Below are 24,324 nucleotides of genomic sequence, written 5' to 3'. Positions count from 1 at the left end.
GGGGGAAAGGGAGCCTATTCTGAAAGGAATGGCTCCACCTTAACCAGGGTGGGACCAGGCTGCTGGTATTGGCATTTAAAAAGGAGATAGAGCAGCATTTAAACAAGAAACTGGGGGAAGGGCGACAGTCGCTCAAAAGCGCACAATTCAGAATAAGGTAGCTTTCAAAGATATCAACAAAACAAGGAAGATAGGGCATCCTGATAGCAAGGTTGCACTACAGACTATAGTAGTCCAGGAGTCTTTAAATAAAAAGCAGATTTTTAAGATTTCACATTATCACTGTCAACTGCTGAGCAAGATGTAAATAGGAAAAACAAACATAGTCTGAAATGTCTATAAGCGAATGCCAGAAGTCAAAGAAATAAAATGGGAGAGTTAGAATATATTGAACTAAATGAAAAAAATAGATATAATAGGCATTTGTGAAACCCGGTGGAAGGAGGATAATCAGCGGGACACTAATACCAGGATACAAATTATATCGCAGTGATAGGGTTGATCGAATTGGTGGAGGGGTAGCATTGTATGTTAAGGACGGCCTTGAATCTAATAGACTAAAAGTTCTACAGGACAAGAAACACATCTTGAAATCCCTATGGATTGAAATTCCATGTGTAAAGGGGAAAAGGACAGTGATAACAGTGTAGTACCGTCCATCTGGCCAGGACAAAGAGACAGATATAGAAATGTTATCAGAAATTAGGGAGGCTGACAAACTTGGGAACACAATAATAATAGGTGATTTCAATTACCCTGATACTGACTGGATAAATGTAACATCAGTGCATGCTAGAGAGGTGAAATTCCTTGATGGAATCAAGGACTGCTTTATGGAGCAGCTGGTTCAGGAGCCAACAAAAGGAGGAACAATTCTAGACCTAGTCCTTAGTGAAGCAAATGATCTGGTGCAAGAGGTAATGGTGCTGGGTCCTCTTGAAAACAGTGATCATAACATGATCAGATTTGATATAAGCTCTGGAGTAAGTACAAACAGGAAATCCAATACATTGGCATTTAACTTTCAAAAAGGGGACTATGATAAAATGAGAAGAATAGTGGAAAAATGAAAAACTTAGAGGAGCAGCTGCAAAGGTAAAAAATTTACATCAAATACCACCCAGAAAGCCCAGGCCAAATATATTCTATCTATTAAAAAAGGAGGAAGGAAGACCAAACGACAGCTGGTATGGTTAAAAAGTGAGGTGAAGGAAGCTATTAGAGCTACAAGAAAATCCTCCAGAACACGGAAGGATCTGACTGAAAATAATAGGAAACAACATAAAGAATGGCAAATCAAATGCAAAGTGCTGATAAAGAAGGTAAAGACAGACTTTGAAAAGAAAATTGTGTTGGAGGCAAAAAAGCATAGTAAAAACTTTTTTAGGTATACTAAAAGCAAGAAGCCGGCAAAAGAATCGGTTGGACCACTAGATGAAAGAGGGGTAAAAGGGGCACTCAGGGACGACAAGGCCATAGCACAGAGATTAAATGACTTCTTTGCTTGGTCTTCACCGAGGAAGATGTGGGAGAGATACCGGTGCCAGAAATGGTATTCGAAGCTGACGAGTCAGAGAAACTGAGTGAAATCACTATAAACCTGGAGGATGTAATGGTGCAATTTGACAAACTGAAGAGTAGCACATCGCATGGACCAGATGATGTTCATCCCAGAGTAATGATAGAACTGAAAAATGAAATTGCAGAACTATTGTTAGTAATATGTAATTTATCTTTAAAATCAAGCATGGTACCGGAAGATTGGAGGGTGGCCAATGTAATGCCGATTTTTTAAAAAGGTTCCAGAAGTGATCTGGGAAATTATAGACCGGTGAGCCTGAAGTAGGTGCCGGGCAAAATGGTAGAGACTATTATAAAGAACAAAATTACAGAGCATATTCAAAAGCATGGATTAATGAGACAAAGCCAACATGGATTTAGTGAAGGGAAATCTTGCCTCACCGATCTACTACATTTCTTTGAAGGGATGAAGAAACACGTGGATAAAGGTGAGCTGGTCGATATTGTGTATCTGGATTTTCAAAAGGCATTTGACAAAGTACCTCATGAAAGACTCCAAAGGAAACTGGAAAGTCATGGGATAGCATGTAGTGTTCTATTGTGGATTAAAAATTGGTTACAGGATAGAAAACAGAGAGTAAGGTTAAATGGTCAGTATTCTCAATGGAGAAGGGTAGATAGTTGGGTTCCTCAGGGGTCTGTGTTGGGGCCGCTGCTTTTTAACAAATAAATGATCTAGATATGGGAATAACTAGTGAGGTAATTAAATTTGCCGATGACACAAAATTGTTAAATCGCAAGAGGATTGCGAAAAATTGCAAGACAACCTTACAAGACTGTGCATCCAAATGGCAGATGATGTTTAATGTGAGCAAGTGAAAAGTGATGCATTTGGGAAAGAGGAACCCGAACTATAGCTACATGATGCAAGGTTCCATGTTAGATCCTTTTCTTGGTCGGTGACTCTAAGTGTCATCATTGACGATACTTTGAAACCCTCTGCTCAGTGTGTTGCGGCACCAAAGAAAGCAAATAGAATGTTAGGTATTATTTGTTACATTTGTACCCCACATTTTCCCACCTATTTGCAGGCTCAATGTGGCTTACAAAGCGCTGTGGGGTGAAAGCCTCCTCCGGTGAAGAAACAAATATAGAGTGATGTTATGTTAAATGAAATAGGTATGTACAGACACATTAGGGAAACATAGAGAGGGAAGTTATATAAAGTTCATTAAGTTCAAACAAATTTGGATTTCTTTGAGTTACTTGATTCAGGTAATTAAGTTGGGTCCTTAGGATATATGCCTTCTCAAACAGGTAAGTCTTTAGTGATTTCCGGGAGTTGAGGTGGTCGTATGTAGTTTTCATGGTTATTAGGAAAGGAATGGAAAATAAAAACGAGGATGTGATAATGCCTTTGTATCACTCCATGGTACGACCGCACCTTCAAGACTGTGTGCAATTCTGGTCGCTGCATCTCAAAAAAGATATGGTGGAATTAGAAAAGGTACAGAGAAGGGCGACGAGAATGATTAAGGGGATGGGACGACTTCCCTATGAGGAAAGGCTGAAACGGCTTGGCAGTGGTGTAGCTAGGGTATTTGACACCCGGGGCTGGTCATTTTTTTAACACCCCCCCCCCCCCCCCCCCCAAATCCGGTACTAGGCATAACGAGAATACAAAACACTCAGGACCTATAGAGCAATTCTACCATACCATAAGCAGTAATTTGTATGAGTCACACAAGGAAAAGGAAAGCATCTTAAACACTACAGTGAGCACTAGAACATCAATTCACCTATTGTAAAACGAAAACAGACAGATTAGTACAGATCGCCAACCCTGCACAGTCAATGCCAACCGAAAGCAATGTCTTTTTCACAAACACAGATACACCCTAATCCACTATAGAATAAGTAATCATAAACTTTCTATTTAGACAAAAATTAAACTGAACCCCCGATGCCAGACTCTGCATACAATGCAACACCACAGAAACAGAAAATGTCCCCTAGTACTGTGCAAAATATAAAGACAGCAGATGTAAATTTGAAAAAAAACATATACCAATCACCACTTTACAAATTAACAAATAGAAATAAAACAAATACAGAAAATAAAATAATATCATTTTACTGGACTAATAACATTTAGCTTCCAGAGGCCAAAATCTCCTTCCTCAGGTCAATACAGTATAGTGCTGTTACAGTATCCTATCCTGACCTGAGGAAGGGGGTTTTGTTCTCTGAAAGTTAAGTCAAAATGTATTAAAATTAGTCCAATAAAAAGATTACCTTGTTTACATGTTCTATTTATAAACTACTACTACTACTATTTAGCATTTCTATAGCGCTACAAGGCATACGCAGCGCTGCACAAACATAGAAGAAAGATAGTCCCTGCTCAATACTATATCCTAAAGCAAAAAAATAAAAATATATATTTTATTTACAGTTTGTCGTCTCTGGTTTCTGCTTTCCTCATCTTCTTTTCACTGTCTTCCTTCCATCCAGCATCTGTCTTCGCTCTCTCTTTGCCATCCAGTGTCTGCCCTCTCTAATGCCCCTTCCATCCAGTGTCTGCCCTCTCTAATGCCCCTTCCATCCACTGTCTGCCCTCTCTAATGCCCCTTCCATCCACCATCTGCCCCAGTCTGCCATCTCTCTCTCCCCCTTCCATCAACATCTGCCCTCTTTCTCTCCCTTCCATCCACATCTGCCCTCTATCTCTGCCCCTTCCATCCACCATTTGCCCCAGTCTGCCCTCTTTCTCTCTCCCCCTTCCACCCACCATCTGCCCTTTCTCTCTGCCCCTTCAATCCGTCTGCCCTCCCTCTCCCATCCATCCAGGGTCTGTCCTCCCTCACGCTTCCCCCTAACATCCAGGGTCTGTCCCCTCTCTCTCTGCCCCCTCTTTTCAGCCCCCAGTTCCAGCCCCCCCTTTCAGCCCCACTATCCCACCAGTTCCCAGCCCTTTTCTCCCATCAGTCCCGAGCTTCAGCCCCCAGCCACTTCTCCCTGTCCCCTTTTCAGCCCCTAGTTTCAACCCCAGCCCTTTTCTCTCACCAGTCCCGAGCTTCAGCCTCAGCCAGTTCTCCCTGTCCCCTTTAAAGCCCCCAGTCCCCACAGTTTCAGCCCCTGCCCCTTTTTCAGCCCCCAGTTCCAGTACTAGCCCCCTTATCCCAACTACCCTCCTTTTCAGCCCCCAGTTCCAGCCCCCTTCATCCACCACATGCCTTGCATCCCCCATTTTCAGCCCCAGACCCATTCTCCCACCTGCCCCAGGCATGGACCCATTTTCCCTCCTGCCCCCTTGTCAGACCCAAGTTCCAGCTTCAGACCCCTTCTCCCCTCCGAGCTTCCCCACCCCTCCTCAATCCCCTTCTCCCCTCTGAGCTCCCCCACCCCACCAAACCCCTCTGAGCTCCCTCACCCCTCCCCAATCCCCTTCTCCCCTCTGAGCACCCATCTGAGCTCCTCCACCCTCCACCCTCCCCAATCCCCTTCTCCCCTCTGAGCACCCCTCTGAGCTCCCCCACCCCTCCCCAATCCCCTTCTCCCCTCTGAGCTACCCCTCTCCCATCTGAGCCCCCCCCCCCCGACCCGGCCCCGTCCCCCCTCCGTCGAGAGCCGACAGAGCCCTCTTTTCCTGCCACCACCCTGCCTTTAAAAAAAAAATCCATGCAGCGGCACAGGCAGCGCCTCGCGTCTGCCCTGTGTGTGCTGTAAAAGGAGAAAATTGCCTCGCTGGCGTCGGGCCTTCCCTCGCTATGTCCCACCCTCGAGGAAATAGGAAGTTACCTCAGAAGAGGGCGGGACACAGCGAGGGAAGGCCAGACGCCAGCAAGGCAATTTTCTCTTTTCACAGCACACGCAGGGCAGACGCGAGGCGCTGCCTGCGTCGCTGCATGGATTAAAAAAAAAAAAAGCCAGGGTGGTGGCAGGAGATAAGAGCTGTCGGCTCTCGACGAAGCACCCCCCCACCCGCTGACACCCGGGGCAGACCGCCCCCACCGCCCCGCCCTTGCTATGCCACTGCGGCTTGGGCTCTTCAGCTTGGAGAAAAGACGGTTGAGGAGAGATATGATAGAGATATATAAAACACTGAGTGGAGTGGAACAGGTAGACGTGAATCGCTCATTTACTCTTTCCAAAAATACTAGGACTAGGGCAAGCTACAAAATAGTAAATTTAAAACAAATCTGAGAAAATATTTCTTCACTCCATGTGTAATTAAACTCTGGAATTCGTTGCCAGAGAATGTGGTAAAAGCAGTTAGATTAGCATGGTTTAAAAATGTTCCTAAAAGAAAAGTCCATAAGCCATTATTAAAATGGCTTGGGAAAATCCACTGCTTATTTTTGGGATAAGCTGCATAAAATGTATTGTATTGTGATCTTGCCAGGTACTTGTGACCTGGACTGGCCACTGTTGGAAACAAGATACTGGGCTTAATGGACCTTTGGTCTGTCCCAGTATGGCAACACTTATGTTACGTACTTATCCTGTTCAAAGAGAACCTTCTAGTTTGTATTTTGACTTACTCTCCAGCTGCAGGTGAGGTTAACGCAGCTGTTTTAAAACATTGGCATCTACTTCAGCTACATGAGGTATAACAAGAAGCCCCCTTATTTGCTTTTAAATGGGGAAGAAATTTGAGGGGCCTTTTAGTGTGTTCTGATATATCTATACCTTGTGCTATACCATTGGATGATATGACTAAGGGGCATCCGTGCACACCCTGTAGTGTGTGCTCTTCTTCTTTTTCAGGAATCTCTGTTAGTCTGAAGGGTCATGTTTTTCAGTTAAGATCCTTTTCCACTTGTGAGACAACTGAAGTCATTTATGCTATTTGATTTATGTAGGGAAAACTCAGCGGATGTTGAAAACTTGGATGACTGAGCACTGCAGTAGCCTTCACAGAAGGATTAAATGCTCTACTAGTGTCTCACTGCATTGCTCATAAACATACATTTGGTGATCTACTGTTTTGTGTTTTGGAAGTGGTTAATTCGCCTCATTGTGGTGGGGACATTGATGCTCTATTATTGTACAAGGAGAGGCGCGGGATCTATAATTTACAATGTGTAGAACCCGATGGGTTGAAAAGAGAATTGGAATAATGTGTGTTGATAAAGATTTTTTTTGTGTGTGTGTGTGTGTGTCGATTGTATCATTACATAGTGTGGTGACGTTTTCAAATAGCTTCTTTTAAACTTACATGGTTCCCCAGATCCTCATTCATTAAGAGCTGATCAGACCTTTAGGCTTGTTTTGCCAAAGTTAGAAGTGTAAGTTGTCTTTAGTAGCACTTTTTGATATTTAGTGTTTATACTGATTAAATCGTGTTTAATGATACTGTGTTTGATTTTAGTGAGAAGTAGTGGTCCTTTATGTTTGGAAATCTCATGTAACCCTGGAAGCAGGCATGACATAACAGACTGAAACGCCCATTCAGACACCGATGTTTTTGTGTGGGCGTCAAGCGTGTCTACTTGATCAACCCTGAAGACTTTTCAATCAGATAAGTGACCATGCTTAATATTAATATTTTTGCTATGTATAATTGAGTAAAGATTTTTGGAGATTCAATGTACGTATTTAATACCACATTTTGATTAATCAATGGAGATACACATGAATGAATTTTGCTGCTAAGGTCTTGATCTGTAATGGCACATGCCATAAGAGATCTTATGACCTCTTTCATGTTAATATGATGTTCTCTAGTGTTTAAATTAATACAACTTTAGTGACCACTGATGTAACCTTCCCTTGTTTTAATCCTTGTTCTGTGTTAGGATAGGTTGATTGGGTGTGGCCCTTGTAATTATTTTCTGATGCATAAAATTAATCCATTTGGAGATAGTCCACTCTCCCTGGGAAATATCCCTTCAGACAGTGATGTAGAGGTTAAATAATCCAAGTCAGCACAATCAACGTGTATTTCTAACAAACATCTGGCTTTTCTCTTGTTCTTTGTACTTTTGCTCTGGGAACTAGAAGTATGGCTGAAGTGTCCCTCACAGCCTCTAGGGAAAAGTTACACTACGCACTACTCTCACAATGACAGCTAGCTGTCAAAAATCAGTACTGAATACATCCAGATGTGTGATATGAAGCAGGTGTGAGAGAACAGAGGGATATAGTAACTGCATACCTCATTTAGCTTATCTTTGAAAATTGGATGGAAAGGAGGAAGACTTTGCATGGGAAGATAGCAATAGAAAAATAGCCACTCTGCATTAAAAGCTGACCTGAGTTGTGCCAATGCCAGGATAGAAATAAGGAACCACAGACAACTGACATGTACAGACTGGTCTCCATTATGATTTATGATCATATCATTCCAGAAGCTGTAATTCATGCTATCTAATCTGGCATTATGCTGATTCTAAGACCAGAAGCAGAGGAGTTACCTGGCATCTTTTACAACCGTATTTATGGGGCTCGGAATCAGCACATTCATCAGAATTGTCTTCGTTATCCTCAGATGAGATCCCAATCTTGCCGATGAACTCCTCCCGCTGCTGGTCATTCATTAGTGCAATGTCCTGAAGAGAGAAGAAATGGGGAATGCTTTGTACTGCCCTTCCAAATATCATTCTAATGATGCTCCGTTTCCTGCCACCACTTGAGAGAAAAATTGTGCTAACCATCTACTGATATAAAGGCAGCATTCACCTGTCAGCCAAAGGGAAAGCAGCCCCTCTTGGCCAGGAAATAAGTACAGCGCTGAGAATAAGTTTGTGAAAGCCAATTATGAGAATTACAAGTTTTTACCAGGATACCCTTGTTTAACTGAAACCAGTCTTATGTGATGAAAGGGTATAAATTACCATATATACTAAACTATAAGTTCAGAAATTGTGCTTCAAAAAGCACTAAAAAAAACAGGGGTTGTCTTATCTTTGGGTAACACTATCATCAGGAACAAAGATGCACATACTGTTTCTCCGGCAGCTTCTCTGTGCTACTTGTTTCAGCTCTCCTTCGGGACTTATATTACTGTGGTAATTCCTCTAGCTCCAAAGTTTCTCCGCTCCCCCTCTCACTGTTTTTTTTTTCCTTAACCTTTTTCCTGTCAGTGGTGTTCCTCTTAAATGTGTCCCTCCAGCATCTTAGAAGTGAACTAACTTTCTTTTTCCAGGTTGCAGTGTGATTCGTAATGCAGTGGCACCCGCTCTCGGTAGTAGTCGAACCCTTTCTGCTTGTAAAGGAGGGACAGCTACAGTCCCGATTCTGTCTCCTGCTGGCAGCACAGAAAAAGAAAAGGCTGCCAAGGTTTTCTTTAACTACTGCTTTTCCTGAAACGATGGGCATGTCAACACTGGCCAGCTATAGAGATGTAAGCAAAAACAAAACCAATTTTATGACATCAAGTAATGCTCCAGCCTTTAACCCAGTGGTGTAAAATAAATAAATAAATAAATAAAATAAAATAAATAGATAAATAGATGCTTGGCCCTCTGGTTTGGAAAGTATGTGGAGGGGAACAAGTTGCAATACAGGAAAGGGCACCCTCATTTGCATATTTCAAGCATTTCCAACTGATTAAACCACTTTACACTTGGTTACTACTGAAGAGACCTCTGGATCTATTCTTTCAGCCACTTGATTTGTTGCACACTCAAGTTAAAGCTACTTCAATTAGCTATGGGCTTAAGACAGTGGAAAAAAAGGCATGCTTGGGGGGGGGGGGGGGGGGGGAGGGGTTAGCATAAAAAAAAAAAGAGGCGGAGGGTCAGCAGAGAGGGTTTATGTGCGTGGCCTCGACTTCTGCACAGGTCACACCACTTTTGGCCATTTGTAGTCCCAAAACTACCCTCGACTCACATGAGATTGACTTATAGTTGAGTATATACGGTAAAGAATTTGATGTTTATTGAGATACAATACATACAAAGAAAGAACAGTAAGACTCATTCTTAATCAGTGTAAAATAGTACATACATGAACCCTATCTTCTTTAAAAGGAGAAATTATTGTGGGTTATGCCTCTCAGCCAGCAGATGTAGAGATAGATTCTATACCCTACAAGTGTACTGTGAAACTTCAGGTGTTCAGTATTTCAAATGAGAAACTAGCGGAGATAGGCGATTTGCTTTCCTTTAAATGGTATAATAAACTTCAAACAGTAACTAGTAACTTTTAAAACATGAGAAGAAACTGTTCCTTGGAAAAACATTGGAACTGTATCTTCAAACAACAAAGCTGTGGAACAATTGGGCGAGTCATGGGCTGGTCTGGTAGGACTAAAAGAAAGCAAATTAATAGGTAAGAATAATTTCTCCTTTTTTATATTCCTTACCAGACTAGTTCAGAACTTCTGAGATGTAGCAAAGCAATCCTTAAGGATAGGAAACTGATAATGCTCCTCTGAGCACCTCAGACCCAAACAAAGCTGCTGCTCGTGTCACAATTCAACTCTATACTGCTTTGCGCAAAAATATGGAGAGATGCACAGGTAGCTGCTTTACAAATATCCTTAAGAGCTACTGCCCACGGTTTTGACCAAGAAACAGCTCTCTCTCTAGTCGAATGCACTCTAAAATCTTGATGAGGTTGCTTACCTTTTAGAATATAAGCAGGCAAAATTGTTTCCTTGAAGCAACAAGATATAGTAGGTTTAGATGCTACCTCAGGTCCCCAAACAGAACAAATAATCTATCAGATCATCTAAAATCATTGCTCACCTCTAAATGTCAAAGGACGGCACAATGTACATCGTGCAAATGTATCAGTTTTAATTCTTCACCATAATCTTATCTTGAAAGGAAGGAAGAGCTTCATTCAAGTGAAAAGAAGAGACCACTTTAGGGAGAAAAGAGGAACAGTCCCAATGGAAATTCCAGCCTATATAAGCTAAAGAAAAGGATATCTACATGAAAGAGCTTGTAACTCCAAGACACACCTCGTAATGGCTAACAAAAATACCATCGTAAGAGTGATTTCCAAAGGAGTGAGGCCCAGCTCCTTTAAAAGTAGGTTCAAATTCCAGTCAAGTTAAGCAGCAGCAGAAGGGGGAACAATACGAGCAACCTACTGTGAAAACTAAATAGATCTAGATAAGCTGCTAAAGAACACCTTTCTAAATGACCTCTGAAACAAAATAAAACTGCAACCTGAACTTTCAAGAATCCCAAAGCCAAATGTTATAAAGGCCATCTTGAAGAAAGGCTAATATTTGAGCAACAGAAGCTGCAAAGAGTGAAATAGCTTCATCCACACAGCAGGATTCAAACAAACATCAAACTCTTAAACAGGTGGCAGAAGCTGAATGTTTTCAAGCCTGAAGCAACATGGAAATCAGATCTTCAGAATACTTTTTCCCCCTTAAACAAGACCTCTCAACAGCCAAGTTGTAAGACAGAATGGATTTGGATCTTCCATTAGAACTGACCCATGTGGTGGTAATGGCCTGTCTGAGTTGAATGAAATGAGCTCTCATCCAGGGTCTCCTGGGCCAACCCAGTGCTACAAGAATTACAGCTCAGTGATGAGTTCAGATCCCTTGAAGTACATGGCCCAGTATTGGTAGAGGTAGAAAAATATAAATTGGACTGTTCAAAGGCCAAGGTTGACATAAGACATCCTGGTCCTCAAATCCTGACTTCCTTTTCAACAACTGAAAAACCGAGGCACTTGGTGTTGCTTTTTATTACTAGAACAACCAGTGGTGTGCTGGGGGGGGGGGGGGGGAATGCATTACTCTCTCCAGGAAAAAAAACTTAAATGATCCCAGGTTCCAATCTAATTCATGTTTAATATGGGATAAAATGCCATAAATGAGTAAATAAATATAAACTTTTAACGTTCAGCACCTGATTCTCAAAGTGGACATATTCCAAACATTATAATGAAAAAAAAATTATTTTTTTCTACCTTTGTTGTCTGGTGACTTTGTTTCTCTGATCATGCTGGCCCAGTATCTGATTCTGCTGCTCTCTATCTGTTCCCTTGACTCCGTTTCCAGGGCTTCTTTTCCATTTATTTCTTTTCTTTCCTCCTTTCTTCTTCATTTCTGGTCCTCCGCAGACTTGACTGTACAGTGGATCCAGCTTCTGCCTATTTTCTCCATCCATGTGTAGTTTCTCTCCTCACTTCCTTTTCCCTCATCTAATCTCCTTCCTCTATCTTCCCTCCATGTCCAGCATTTCTTCTCTCTCCCTTCCCTCCCCTCCATCCATGTCCAGAATTTCTTTTGCCCTCCCCTCCATTCATGTCCTGAAACTCTCCTCTCTCCCCTGCCCCTCTCTATCCATCCATACCCAGCAATTCTCTTCTCTCCTCTGCCCCCTCTACCCATCCATGCCCAGCAATTCTCTTCCCTGCCCCCCTCTACCCATCCATGCCCAGCAATTCTCTCCCCTGCCCCCCTCTACCCATCCATGCCCAGCAATTCTCTCCCCTGCCCCCCTCTACCCATCCATGCCCAGCGATTCTCCTCCCTCCCCTGCCCTCCTGCTCCCATCCATGTCCGGCGATTCTCCGTCACCCCCATCCTCCCCTCCCGCTCCCATCCGTCTTTTTGTATTACCTCCGTTGAAGCGCCACGTTATTTAAAGCCCTGCTTCCCGTCTCCAGCCTTCCCTGCTTGCTTCATGATGAGTTCGTTCCCTCAGTCCCGCCTTCGCGGAAAAAGGAAATGATGTCAGAAGGCGGGACTAAGGGAACAAACTCATCAGGAAGCAAGCAGGGAAGGCTGGAGATGGGCAGCAGGGCTTTAAATAACGCGGTGCTTCGACGGAGGTAATACAAAAGACGGATGGGAGTGGGAGGGGAGGGTGGGGGCGAAGGACATCGCTGGACATGTTTGGGAGAGGGAGGGGAGGTAAGCATGGCCTGTGATGGTGCCCTCTCCTGCCATGCTTACCTCGTGTAATGGAGCCGGCTCGCCCCGAACAACCGGCTTGCAAGAGCTGTCAAAATTTAACAAGCGGCTCTTGCGAGCCGGTGCGAGCCAGCTCCAGCACACCACTGAGAACAACCCACTGTTTGGTTATCTGAGTGAAGGCCTTGAAAGATAACATCCTCTCCTAGGCTGAGAGAGTGCTTGCTTATTTATTTTATTTATTTATTTTGTTGCATTTGTATCCCACATTTTCCCACCTATTTGCGGGCTCAGTGTGGCTTACAATACATTGTATTGATGGAAGTACAATATGTTACAGCTCGATTGTGGTTACATTGTGAGGCATTGAGTTTAAATCAAAGTCTACGTATCATTAAGAGAATAGTACAATGGAACAGAGGAAGAACAACGGATACTAATAGGACTATAGAACAATAGCGCAAAAACGTTCGGGTATGGCAGTTTTACCTGTAGATTAAGGTTTAAGTGTGTTAAAATGAGAGTACAGATGAGAATGTATTGATGTATTACTAACAGTGTGTGTGGACTTCATGTGTTTTGATCCTTTCGATAGATTTTTTCGAAGAGATGAGTCTTCAATAGTTTGCGGAAGTCAGTCAGCTCGTAGGTCGCCTTCAGGTTACGTGGAAGTTTGTTCCAGAATTGCGTGCTCATATAAGAAAAGGTTGATGCGTGCATCACTTTGTATTTTATGCCTTTGCAATTAGGGAAGTGGAGGTTAAGGAAAGTTCGGGATGATCTTTTAGCGTTTCTGGGTGGTAGGTCTATTAAGTCAGACATGTAGGCTGGGGCTTCACCGTGAATGATTTTGTGCACTAGTGTGCATACTTTAAAAGTGATGCGTTCCTTGAGTGGGCGCCAGTGTAACTTCTCTCGTAAGGGTTTCGCGCTTTCGTATTTTGGTTTCCCGAAAATGAGTCTGGCAGCTGTGTTCTGGGCTGTTTGATGTTTCTTCAGTATTTGCTCTTTACAACCTGCGTATACTGAGTTGCAGTAATCCAAATGGTTAAGTACGAATGATTGCACTAGGCTGCGGAAGACGGATCTTGGATCTGCCTGGATGTTCTCCACCCTGGCAATGTGTCCTGCTCATAGGTGCCCGGTATAAGAGGCTTGGGGAGTCCCACAGCAGGATGGATCAGCTGTTTCTATAGAAATGCTAAATAGTATTAGTAATAGTTCTCCTGCAGTCCTGCTGCTCTGGGGGGGGGGTTTAAATAGCAGCAGCAGTGAAAGCCGTCTCTAGCCTTGTGTATAACCAGTTGTAATTTGATTATCTTACTGCTGGGAGAGCAGAGCAGGGGGTTGGCTGGAGGTGTCCTGGGTTGCCAGGGAGATATTTAACTAGGATCATGAATTCCTGCACATGAGCAGTTCACACCAAAGAGACTTGCACTGGCCCCTGAAATTTTAAAAGTGCTAAAAATAAGTTTTAAAAGTATTTGCATTAAATCTAATTGCAGAATTTAGGTGCTAGGAAGTGGGATTGGTATGTTATGTACCCAAATTTGCTCAAGCCATATGCAAATTAGTCCGTTTTTGGGAGGTTCTCATTTGCATATTTATGGGTAAAAAATGTTGGCAATGTTTACAGCCTTAATGTTAGGGCATGGCTCTGATCAAAAATGTGAACTCTGATCCAAAAACGAAGGGTTTAGCTAGTGTTTTTGACTAAAAATTCCCATTAGAGTGTCTGTATGTTAATCTGCATTCAAATAGAGCTCTCTGATTGGATGAGCAGCTCCTGTTAGAAAATCTGCCCGTGAACAGAGGGGAGAGGAGAGAATCAATGGGTGGGTGGGTGTGGATGGCTGGAGGGGGGGGGCAGGGGAGAGGAGAGAATCAATGGGTGGGTATGGATGGCTGGAGGGGGGGCAGAGGAGCGAGGACAAGAAATGAAGAAGAAAGGCAGAAAGTAAAGAAATAAATGGAAAGGAAGCCCTGGAAACGGAGTTAAGAGGACAGATAGCAGCAGAATCGGATACTGGGCCAGCATGATCAGAAAAACAAAGTCACCAGACAACAAAGGTAGAAAAGATCATTTTATTTTCATTATAGTGTTTGGAATATATCCACTTTGAGAATCAGGCGCTCAACATTAAATGTTTATATTTATTTACTTATGTATGGCATTTTATCCCACATTAAACATGAATTAGGATGTTTTGTGGCTCTACATGAGAATTGTGATATTATGATCCTTGTTTCATATTGTTGACGGTCTGCATTTTCCGTATGGGTGGTATATTGGTGTATTAGGTTCTGCCCAGTGTAATATTTATGGTACAGTAAGGTTCTGAGTGTGTTTTTGCACAAAGTTGTGCATAGTGTTTTGTAGTTGAGCGATTGTGGTTAGTATATGCTTTGAGCAACCACTTTATTCTTTGACATATGATACATATCTAATATCTAAATTTAATGAAAGGTATTAATTGTGACTTTTATTTTTATTTATTTTTTCTGTGTGTTATCAGACAATTATGGATTTAAGCCCCACCCCTAACCCCACCCCCTTTAGCCTCCCCAAACAGTTGGGCCACCGACCGCCTATGGTCCTGTGATAGTGCCAAAAGCTGATGCTTTGCTCAAAGCATCAAAAAATTTGTTTCTCAGGCAACAGCTACACTCTTGGTGCTTCATTGCTTGTTGATGTACTTAACCACTGTTGCATTGTCAGACAGAACTCTTACTTCTTTTCCTTTCAGTATACATAGCAGAGTCTGAAGTTCCAGCTGAACTGCCCTAAGTGCTAAAGGATTGTTGGACCACAACACCTCGAGCAGAGACGGAGTTGTCCTGATCTTCTGGCAACAAGCTCCCCAATCATACAAGTTGGCATCCGTAATCACAAGCACCTAGTTGGGAGATTGGAGATTTAGTCCTTGTAGGAAATTGTGAGGACTAAGGTCAGATAAAGAGGATGGTCCTGCCAGTCAAGTAAATCAATCTTCTGCAGCTGTGTACCACCCCCCCCCCCCAGCTGTGTGAGGATACCTCCATGGACGTTGTGACCAAAATTTACCTCAGGCAAGTTGAACACTAATACAAATTGAGGCTGGTGCTAAAGGCTACCTTGGAAGTCTGCGGAGGTAACAAATGCACTGAAGAAGCAATAAAAAACCCAGTCTCCCCCGAAAACGGTTTCCTAGGCGGGAAGGATCACCCCAGGCTTACCAGAAAGAGAGAGAAAAATTACAGTTCAGGAGGTTTTCACAGTGAGGGAAAAGGAACTTCTCTTGCCTTCAAACATGGACCAGAAACAGCTGGCACCAAAACAACACTTAATAGCAGTAAATGTTTTTTCAAGAAAGAAAATTGCCTAAGGCAAGAAGCAGAAGCTGGTATGCAAATCTATTTCATGCAAATTTATTGTGGATATCCTGAAAACCCAAATGGCTGGGGTACCCCGAGGACTGATTGCAAAGCACTGCCTTATAGGGTAGGCCTCAGAAATCTAGAATCTCTCCTCCAGATATTCAGCCAGCAGTGGACAGCATTTTTTTGTCTACCGGCGGCAATAAAAACAGAAATTCAAAGCTAGGCCCTGTGCAGGCTTCGGCACTGAATTTCCTTTCCTTTTTTTTTTTTTTTAAAAAGCCAGCTAGCACATGCCCAGTTCAGTCAATATTCAGAGCTAACCAGCCATGCGTTAGCCCATGGCCGGTTAGTTCTGAATATTGGGAGCTAACTGGACTACACCCCTGAAATGTCCCGACTTAGCCAGCTTCCACTTTGGTGCTGATCAATCATTTTGAGTGGCACTAACCAGTTAAATGCTGCTGAAAATGACCAGATAGCCACATATAAGCAAGTTAACCAGCTGGGAGCCATTCCTAGCCAGTTAACTCACTATGAATATCGGGAATATTGGCAGGTCTGTCTCCACATCTACTGACTGATGGCCACAACCCATAGGTTTTGGGCTAGTCTTGTAAGGATGCTAAGGAAACAATGGGGCCAAGTACAATCAGGTGCCTAAACGATTGAGTAACAAACAAACCACTTTGCAGAATAAATCTTTGAGACTGTGTTTGAGTATCCTGTCCTATTAAACATAAAGGTTTTACATTTAGCATTCATCAGATAAGTTAGTGGGACAGTCTAAAAATGGGAAAACTGTGAGACCCTGCGGAGGCAGTTGGTGTTACAGTTAATATTCTCCAAGGTAACAGGTCCTCAGAGCAGGTGTTTTCAGCTCTTCAGATGATTTATCAGTCATGCCTAATGCTTCTAGGGAGTCTTCATGTTCCCAAACTACAGGGGAATGTTTTTCTCCAGGATTTCTGCTTTTACTTCACAAAACCGTCTTGCTTAAAACCTCTCAGAACCCACAGGAGGAGAATAATTCATGTTTGCCTGCTCAAGCTAGTCACTTGTTCCTTGGGCTTTAGAAATGGAAGACAGTCGATCAATGTTTTCTGATTCTCTTTCTGGCTACCCCGGGTCCTCTGCACCAGTTGTATTCCTTGATAAAATGCCTGGAGAGCTCCCTGCAGTAGAGCAAGATGATCCAATGGTTTTCTATAATATTTTAGGGATTGCGGTTGCTCAAGCTCATGATGCTCCAAAATCAGGCAATCCTATTTTAGAAGATTCCAGGAGACTGTCCAAAGCATTTCCAATCCATGAAACTATTCACACACTTGTTTCAGTGGAATGGGATACCCCAGAGTCTGAGCTCAAAGCAGGTAGAGATGTCCAAGTGTTATCCCTTTGATACCCAAGAAGAACAAGTTGAGACAGCCCAAAGTGGATGCCTTAGAGACACTGGTCACCAAAGAAAATTACAATTCCTTTGGAAGAAGGTTCTACCTTAAAAGAGGTGCAGGACCACAAGCTGGAAACTTTGCTTAAGCAAGTGTTTGATATTTCAGTTTTGTGTTTACAAGCAATGATTTGCAGTGCTTATGTTTCTAGAGCTTCCCTTGTATGGAAATTGATATACAGGAGTTTGTGGAAGCTTTTCACCTAGAGAGGTGCATGTCCTACATTGCAGACACCCTTCATGATTTGATATTGGCTTCAGTAAAAGGGATGGCTGTAGTGGTTTCTGCAAGGCGTCTGGTTTGGCTTTGTAACTGTCAGCCAATACAGAGTCCAAGATCCATCTCAGTAGGCTTCCTTTCAGGGCAGACTTCTTTTTGGAGAAGACTTAGAAAAGGCTGTTAGGGGATCCTAGACCTCAGATACTTCCTGAGGATAAGCCATGCTTTTCGATGCCAATCTCATCAACATCAAGATATCAGGACTCTAGTAGATATAGATCTGGAAAATCTGGTTCTTAATCAGTGATCGAGATTCCATGGTGAAGGAAGTTTAATGATGCTGGGATGGTTGCATGATTTGAGGGCTGGCCATTACTGATGGAACCAAAAGTTACTACTACTTCTTCTCATTTCTATAGTGCTACTAGACGTATGCAGCCCTGTACACTTAATTGCATTACATTAGAAAATTCTAGAGAAGAATGTTAGGCCATACATTTCTGAGCTGAAAGTGCAGCAAGACAATGATTCTAATCAATCAAGTAAACTTACCATAGAATGGCTGAAGAGAAGAATTTGTGTTTTGTCAATTAAACAGTTCTGTATGAAAGAATAGGCCAATATTTGCAACATGAAAGGCTAATCAACAGTTATAGGAAATGTTTGGTTAAAATTGTTGATGCTCAAGAAGGAGTCGCCAGCTACAAGGATACTTATTGCTGTTTTTTTTTACTCATTGAATATTCACAATATATCTAAAGTTATTTATTCAGCAAGGTTATCTTTCTCTCTCATTAGTGTTTAGATTAAATTGCGCTAAACTACAGGTCATCCTAGAGTGGTTTACAATTTTTTCCCACTGTACTTATTTATTCAACATCAGTTCTTCCCTCTAACCACCTAAGGTAACATCAGGAAACAACAAGAAATGAAAGGCATGAGTCTATCCACACTAGTGCTGCTCTCTGATGTTCGTGTGTCAGTAAGATATCCTTAGCACTGTCCTTTTATGATACACATAAGCGCCAGACTTTACAAAACTGAACATTGAGCTTGGCAAGATCAATGCAGCAGGTTCCTCAGATTCCTGTTTCTCAAGATTACATAATATTATATTACATCCATTTTCATAAACAATTTGGACCCCTGATGCAGGCCATTAGGCTGAAACATGGTCCGTGTCGGGTCCTTGGTTATGTGAATAAAGAACACTTAATTCTTGGGCACGCTGTTTTGTGTGTGTGTTTTTCTTTTCTTTCTCCACTGTTTGGCTTTTGTGGACCTATATGCGGAGTTCTAGTCTTCCTAAGTTGGCATTTATACACCAAATGCACCTCCACATATGCCACATCTACAGCAGGTGTAATGCACGTGCCTAAATGTGGCATCTTGTGCGTGTTACTGACAGTATTCTATAAAATGAACTCTAAAATAGTTAGAATGTCTACAACCCGTCCACAACTTAACCATGCCTCTCCCACATGAGTCCTAGACAATTATGTGCACACCTTATAAAATAGGGTCAAAACTCACACGCATAGCTACAAATTACTGCCAACTAGTATTGTGAAGGTCAATTATTGATAGTTACTGCCAATTAAGTAATTAAATTACACACATAAGTGGTACTATTCTATAACTAAGCAAGCAACTGTGCATGCAACAGTGCATCACTTACAAAACTAGAGTGTTAGTGCAATGACATGTGTAAACACAATGTTAGCATTCTAAAATTACCTCCATAATATTAGAAAGGAAAAAAATGACAAAGACACAGGTAGTGATATAGAAGGGACAAAAGCAATTGGGATGGTCTTTATTCAAGGAGGTTACTATTATCTTTCCTTTATCTGGAGCCCTGCATACACAAGGAGCTGTAGGAGATTAAAATCTGAAAATACCTTGAAATGGACATGGATGTGATCTCTCAACACGTCAACCCGGAAGAACTTGCGGCCACAGATCTCACATGTGTACTTCTTATCACCATGAGTTAGGAAGTGCTTGTTCATGTTACTCCTGCAGGAAAACATCTGCCCACAGCAACACAGAAAGTTACACAGAAGTACACTAAAATACAATTCTCTTCTTCTGCCCTCAGGGATCTTCCCAAACATCACAGCCAAAGGAGACAACGTAAGGGGTCTACTTGTCCAGATGTAATGCATTCACATATTTTGGGTTACCTTGTTCTGCAGACTCACCATACTCTGGCCTTGATGCAGTATGCACTGCATTGAACACTGCGTTAAGCTCCAGCGCACAGCGTTCTAATGTACACACTAATAATACAGTAAACTAATGGCATGTGAATTACCACTATGTTAAAAAGTGTGCACTGTCAGAAAATACATAGCAAATCATTGTGGTAACTGCAACTGTTTAGTCCAGTGGTTCCCAAACCTGGTCCTGGAGGCACCTCAACCAGTCAGGTTTTCAGGATATCCACAATAAATATTCATGAGACAGATTTGCATGCAGTGGAGGCAGTGCGAGTAAATCTCTCTCCTGAATATTCATTGTGGATATCCTGAAAACCTGACTGGCTGGGGTGCCTCCAGGACCAGGTTCAGGAACCACTGGTTTCAGTCTATGGTGAGTAAAATAAATACTCCTTTTCTGATGATGTGTGAGCAGGGACTAGTTCAAGCGCTGACAGGAAGGGAAACATAACAAAACATGCTGGACTCCAAATCCTGACCCCTACCCAAAAAAAAAAAATGCCTGGTGGCCCAGTGAGCCCCAGTTCCCTCTTGCACTTCCTGATTTCCTGATATTCCCTGACCCTCCATACCCCACAATATTCTCAGTGGCCATGGGCCCTGAACCTCCAACCTTTCACCTCCCCCACTCTGAAGATTTCTCTGGTAGTCCAAGTACCCATTTGGAATTTCTCCCCCCAACACACAAAAAATTGCGGGGGGCCCAAGGGGACCCCATGATATCCTCCAGAACCCCCAATGCATTTCCATGCATTGCATGGCATCACTCTGCCAAACAAGGGACTTACCGTAAAGTCTTGATTATCCAACATAAATGGGACCAACCTGTTGTCGGATAATACAGAAAACAATGGTAACCCCTCAAACAATGCAAAAACAAAGGCTGTAAAAACAGGTTCCCGGGTCACAAAGGTGCCATTTTGCTGTAAAAGCATGGTCCTAGGTGTGAAATTGTCTCAGGTGCCAAACTTCCCTCTGTGCTACGCCAAAAATGGAAAGAGACAAGATGATGTCACCGGGGGAGGGGGTGTCTGTCGGATATGCCAGATGATCGGATTAATGAACGTTGGATAATGAAGTCTGTACTGTATTTGGAAAGTCGGCCCAGTGTGGTGCTTCCATTTCCAAGATGGCAGCGTAAAAGCGGAAGCAAGTGGGCAAGTGGATGTGTGTGAGGATATCTGGGGGGGGGTCCCTTTGGGTCCCCATACTATTTTTTTTGCAGGATTGGTGGGGGGGAGGAGGAGGAGGGAATTACAAGGGGCAAATCTGGCCACTAGGGAAATCTTTGGGATGGGAGGTCCAGGAACCATATGTCACCAGGGATATTGAGTCATCTGAGGTGAAGTGCTGCACTTCACTTCAGGCAATCCCTTTTGCTTCTGTCCTGCATCTTTAGTCCAACCTTGAGCAGGCATAAAGATTCAGTATTAAAAGAAGAGTGAAAATCTTTTATTTTTTTTTTTTAACATTAGAACATGTTTTTCGCCCTTTACATGCCCACTGTGCCAGCGGCGGATAACAGTGATCTGGGCCCCCAGGTACTAAAGATCATAGGCCCCTAACCACCTATCAAAAATAATTAAACTAGATGGAAGCTAGAAGAGAGTGGGCCCCCTACTGCTGTGGGCCCTTGGGGCTGCCCTATTGTTTCAATGGTCAGTTTGCCCCTGCACTGTGCTATGCTTTAGCGTAGTGGTTTTACATGAGATTTTTCAGCACTAGCAGTCTTTATGCATCGGGAGTAAGACTAACATGGCAAAATCTCAAGTGAACCACTGCGCTAAAATATAGTGCAGTTTACTGAACTGGCCCTCTAGGGAAATAATTAAACTGCCTGCTTTGTAAACACTGTGAAGGTTTGCACCAATAATCAATAGTAAACAATGGGATCTTTTTAGTAACATGCTTTACGCAGTTAGTGTGGGAATTGACATGCACTAATAGCACAGAAGCTCAACACTTATTGTGCACTAATTCCTGTATTAATTGACTACTGTGGAATGCGATATAGTACTGCACTTTAGTTGCTGACACGGCAGTTAATGTCATCTGCAATGCAGTAAACATGTGGCAAGTACATTATATCTGCAATAATTGTAAAGAATGATGTTGTGCACATCCCCAGTAGTGAACACAGAGGCTCTGCAGTTACTGTATGTTAATTCCAGCCATTAATGCAAGGTAACAGCAAACCTTTAATACAGTTTAGTAAAAGGAGATTTATATGCATAGTTTTGCTTTAATTATTGATATGAGATGCAGTTATATAGTGGATGATTGTAGACAAAGGCCATCTAGTCCATCCGGTCAGCCCAGTTCTTCTGACCACATACCTAAAGATATATCCCAGCTGCTAGCCACAGAGTGAGATTGCTTGTAAGAGTTCTCCCTGTCCTAGACAATCTTTTTTTCTCTTCTTCCTTTGTGCTTCACCATCCTGGGGGGAGAACATTCAAGATCTCCACTTAGTTTCTTCCAGCACTCATCTCTACCACATCTAAGCACAAAGCTCTGCTACTTCCCAAACAGCCAACATGGCTGCTACATGAATATCTAGCCTCCTAGGTCCCTTGTGTAGCCCTGCCAGACTGTCCTGACTTACATGAATGCCTGCTTTTCAGCCAGGACCTCTAGTCTTCCAGATAGGCCATCATGCCAGTCCATTCTACCACTGCAGTGTGTCCCACAAACATCTTCGTAATACAGGCCTGATTTTATTTAACATATTAGAAGTCAAAAAAGGTGCCTATTTCATAAAGGCAACATAGGCCCCTGCAATTTTATAAATCGGCTGCCTGAACCATCCCTTTTAGTGCTTAACTGCTGATGCACAAATTTACACTACTCCAAAGCAGGTATAAATGTGTGCATGCATGCCATGTGTAAATGTGTATTTTACAGAGTACATGGGTACATTTCAACTCTACCCCTTCTCTAGTATGCACTGTCTAGTCACTGCATGTATTTATACACACATATTACAGGGGCATTTTCTTTAAAGCCATTCCTACATGCAAAACAGCCTTTACACGTGGAAAAACCTTTGTAAAATTACCTCTAATATGGGTAAAAGTAAGTGTGTTGCTCAACAAGGCAGGTATCTTTACCTGCAGAGAAGGTGGGCAACTTTCAAAAAGTCCATAATGGCTTTGTTGCCTTCCCTGTGGAAAATTACACTCCCAATTATTATTTTCCATGTTACCTTATCTCTACCCCCTCCCTCCAACTCTTTTCTTCCAATTTTCTCTCTGGTTTGATCATGCCTGACCGAAACCTGTAATAAGTTAAAACTTGTAAACAGGGCTCTTCTCAGACTGCACCAAACATGCCAAACTTTATGCTCTGGTAAAGGAGGGAGCAACAACCAAAGCCATTTCCACAGCTGAAACATTATTTTATCCATGGAAATGGGCTGTTCAAATATTAATCAGCCTTGATTACCAATTTTACCTGCATTGGCTGGGAGGTCTCCTCAAAGCACACTTAGGCTGATAGAAAGCAGTAACATATTTAGATGGCATTTTCAAATCTATGTATGTTATTTCCAAGTGAAAAAGCACCTACAGTAAAAAGCAGAGACAAATCTTTGCAGGTACTTTTCTAGGGATAACAATCAAAGAACAAGTATGTATATAATTTTGTTTATATTATTGGTGCAAAGCTCATGGGTAAAAAGTATCTGCAGACTGTATTATGCAGGCAGTTTGATTATTGGCCCCTTGATGATTAGATCTTTTTCTGTCTCATGGAGTCCTTTCTCTCATTTAAAAATTATCTACAAAGCTTTTGGAGACAAGAAAACCTACAGAAGCCAGCAGACAATTTCCTTTAGATAAGGCATGTCTGCTGCAGGCTCAGCTCAATGGTAGTGCTGAATGATGCGATGTGCAAGATTCATGTTTAATACCAAGAATTGGCTTCCACTTCCCAAAACAAGTAGACTGGAAGTGATGGAAAATACAGTTTTCATACTGCCTAATAGGGGGAGGGGAGCTGAATCATGACCTCCTTGTAACAGTGATACCTGTTGGCTATATAAGGTTCAAGAGGAAGCCCTAGTGCATAACCCCTTGCCAACGACTATCACTACGATGACTGATATAAAAATTAGGTTTATGGAACCATAGCCCCAGTAGAGGCCAGCTGCAATGGTTCAGCTAAGCTGAAAGTCCATGAAGCAGGAGAAAACTGACAGATTATTGTGTAGAAAAAAAGATGAGGAGAAGATCTGTTTCCCTTTGCTTCCTGTTCTAAATTCCTGCTTGTAAGTAACTTGAAAGTAAAGAGGGGGAAAAAGGTGAAGGCAAAGGAAAAGGAGAAGAGAGAGGAAAAAAGAAGGAAGGGGAGGGAGGGAGGAAGAGCATGGGCAGGTGGGTGGATGTCAGTCTTCTGCACAGCATACCTTTCCACACACAGAACATGACGAGGGCTCCTTTTTATACCGGATCAGGCTTTCCCCAGCGCTTGGCACTTCTTCCCGTTTCACACGTTTTACCCCTTCAATGGCATGAGAAAATAAGGGGGAAAAAAATATCAAAATTCAACACTATAACTCAAGAAGAGTTCCTGCCTTCAAATGGCTTTTAGTCTATGATCCTTAAGGATACAGCCATAGCACAATCCAGCAAAGGGAGAACCTTACCTTCATTGTAGTGTAGAATCAAGTGACAAAGGGGGTGGTCACTGCTCTAAGAAGGGGCTCACTGCTGTTATCCCC

At 42.5% G+C, this 24,324-nt stretch overlaps 1 protein-coding gene across 3 annotated transcripts in view; it reads right to left on the bottom strand.

The window, feature by feature from the left end:
- PRDM15 (PR/SET domain 15) overlaps positions 1-24,324 on the bottom strand; it is a 391,258-nt gene that overhangs the window by 133,868 nt on the left and 233,066 nt on the right. For all 3 annotated transcript variants that reach the window (XM_030203815.1, XM_030203817.1, XM_030203816.1), the window contains exons 13-15: positions 24,010-24,104; positions 19,284-19,415; positions 7,941-8,075 (exon numbers count right to left, since the gene is read on the bottom strand). In XM_030203815.1, the coding sequence (XP_030059675.1) occupies positions 7,941-8,075; positions 19,284-19,415; positions 24,010-24,104 (362 nt within the window). The remainder of the gene's footprint in view (positions 1-7,940; positions 8,076-19,283; positions 19,416-24,009; positions 24,105-24,324) is intronic.

Source organism: Microcaecilia unicolor, chromosome 5, assembly GCF_901765095.1.
Source record: "Microcaecilia unicolor chromosome 5, aMicUni1.1, whole genome shotgun sequence".
Lineage (NCBI taxonomy): Eukaryota > Metazoa > Chordata > Amphibia > Gymnophiona > Siphonopidae > Microcaecilia > Microcaecilia unicolor.
This window is presented reverse-complemented; position numbering and strand designations above follow the sequence as displayed.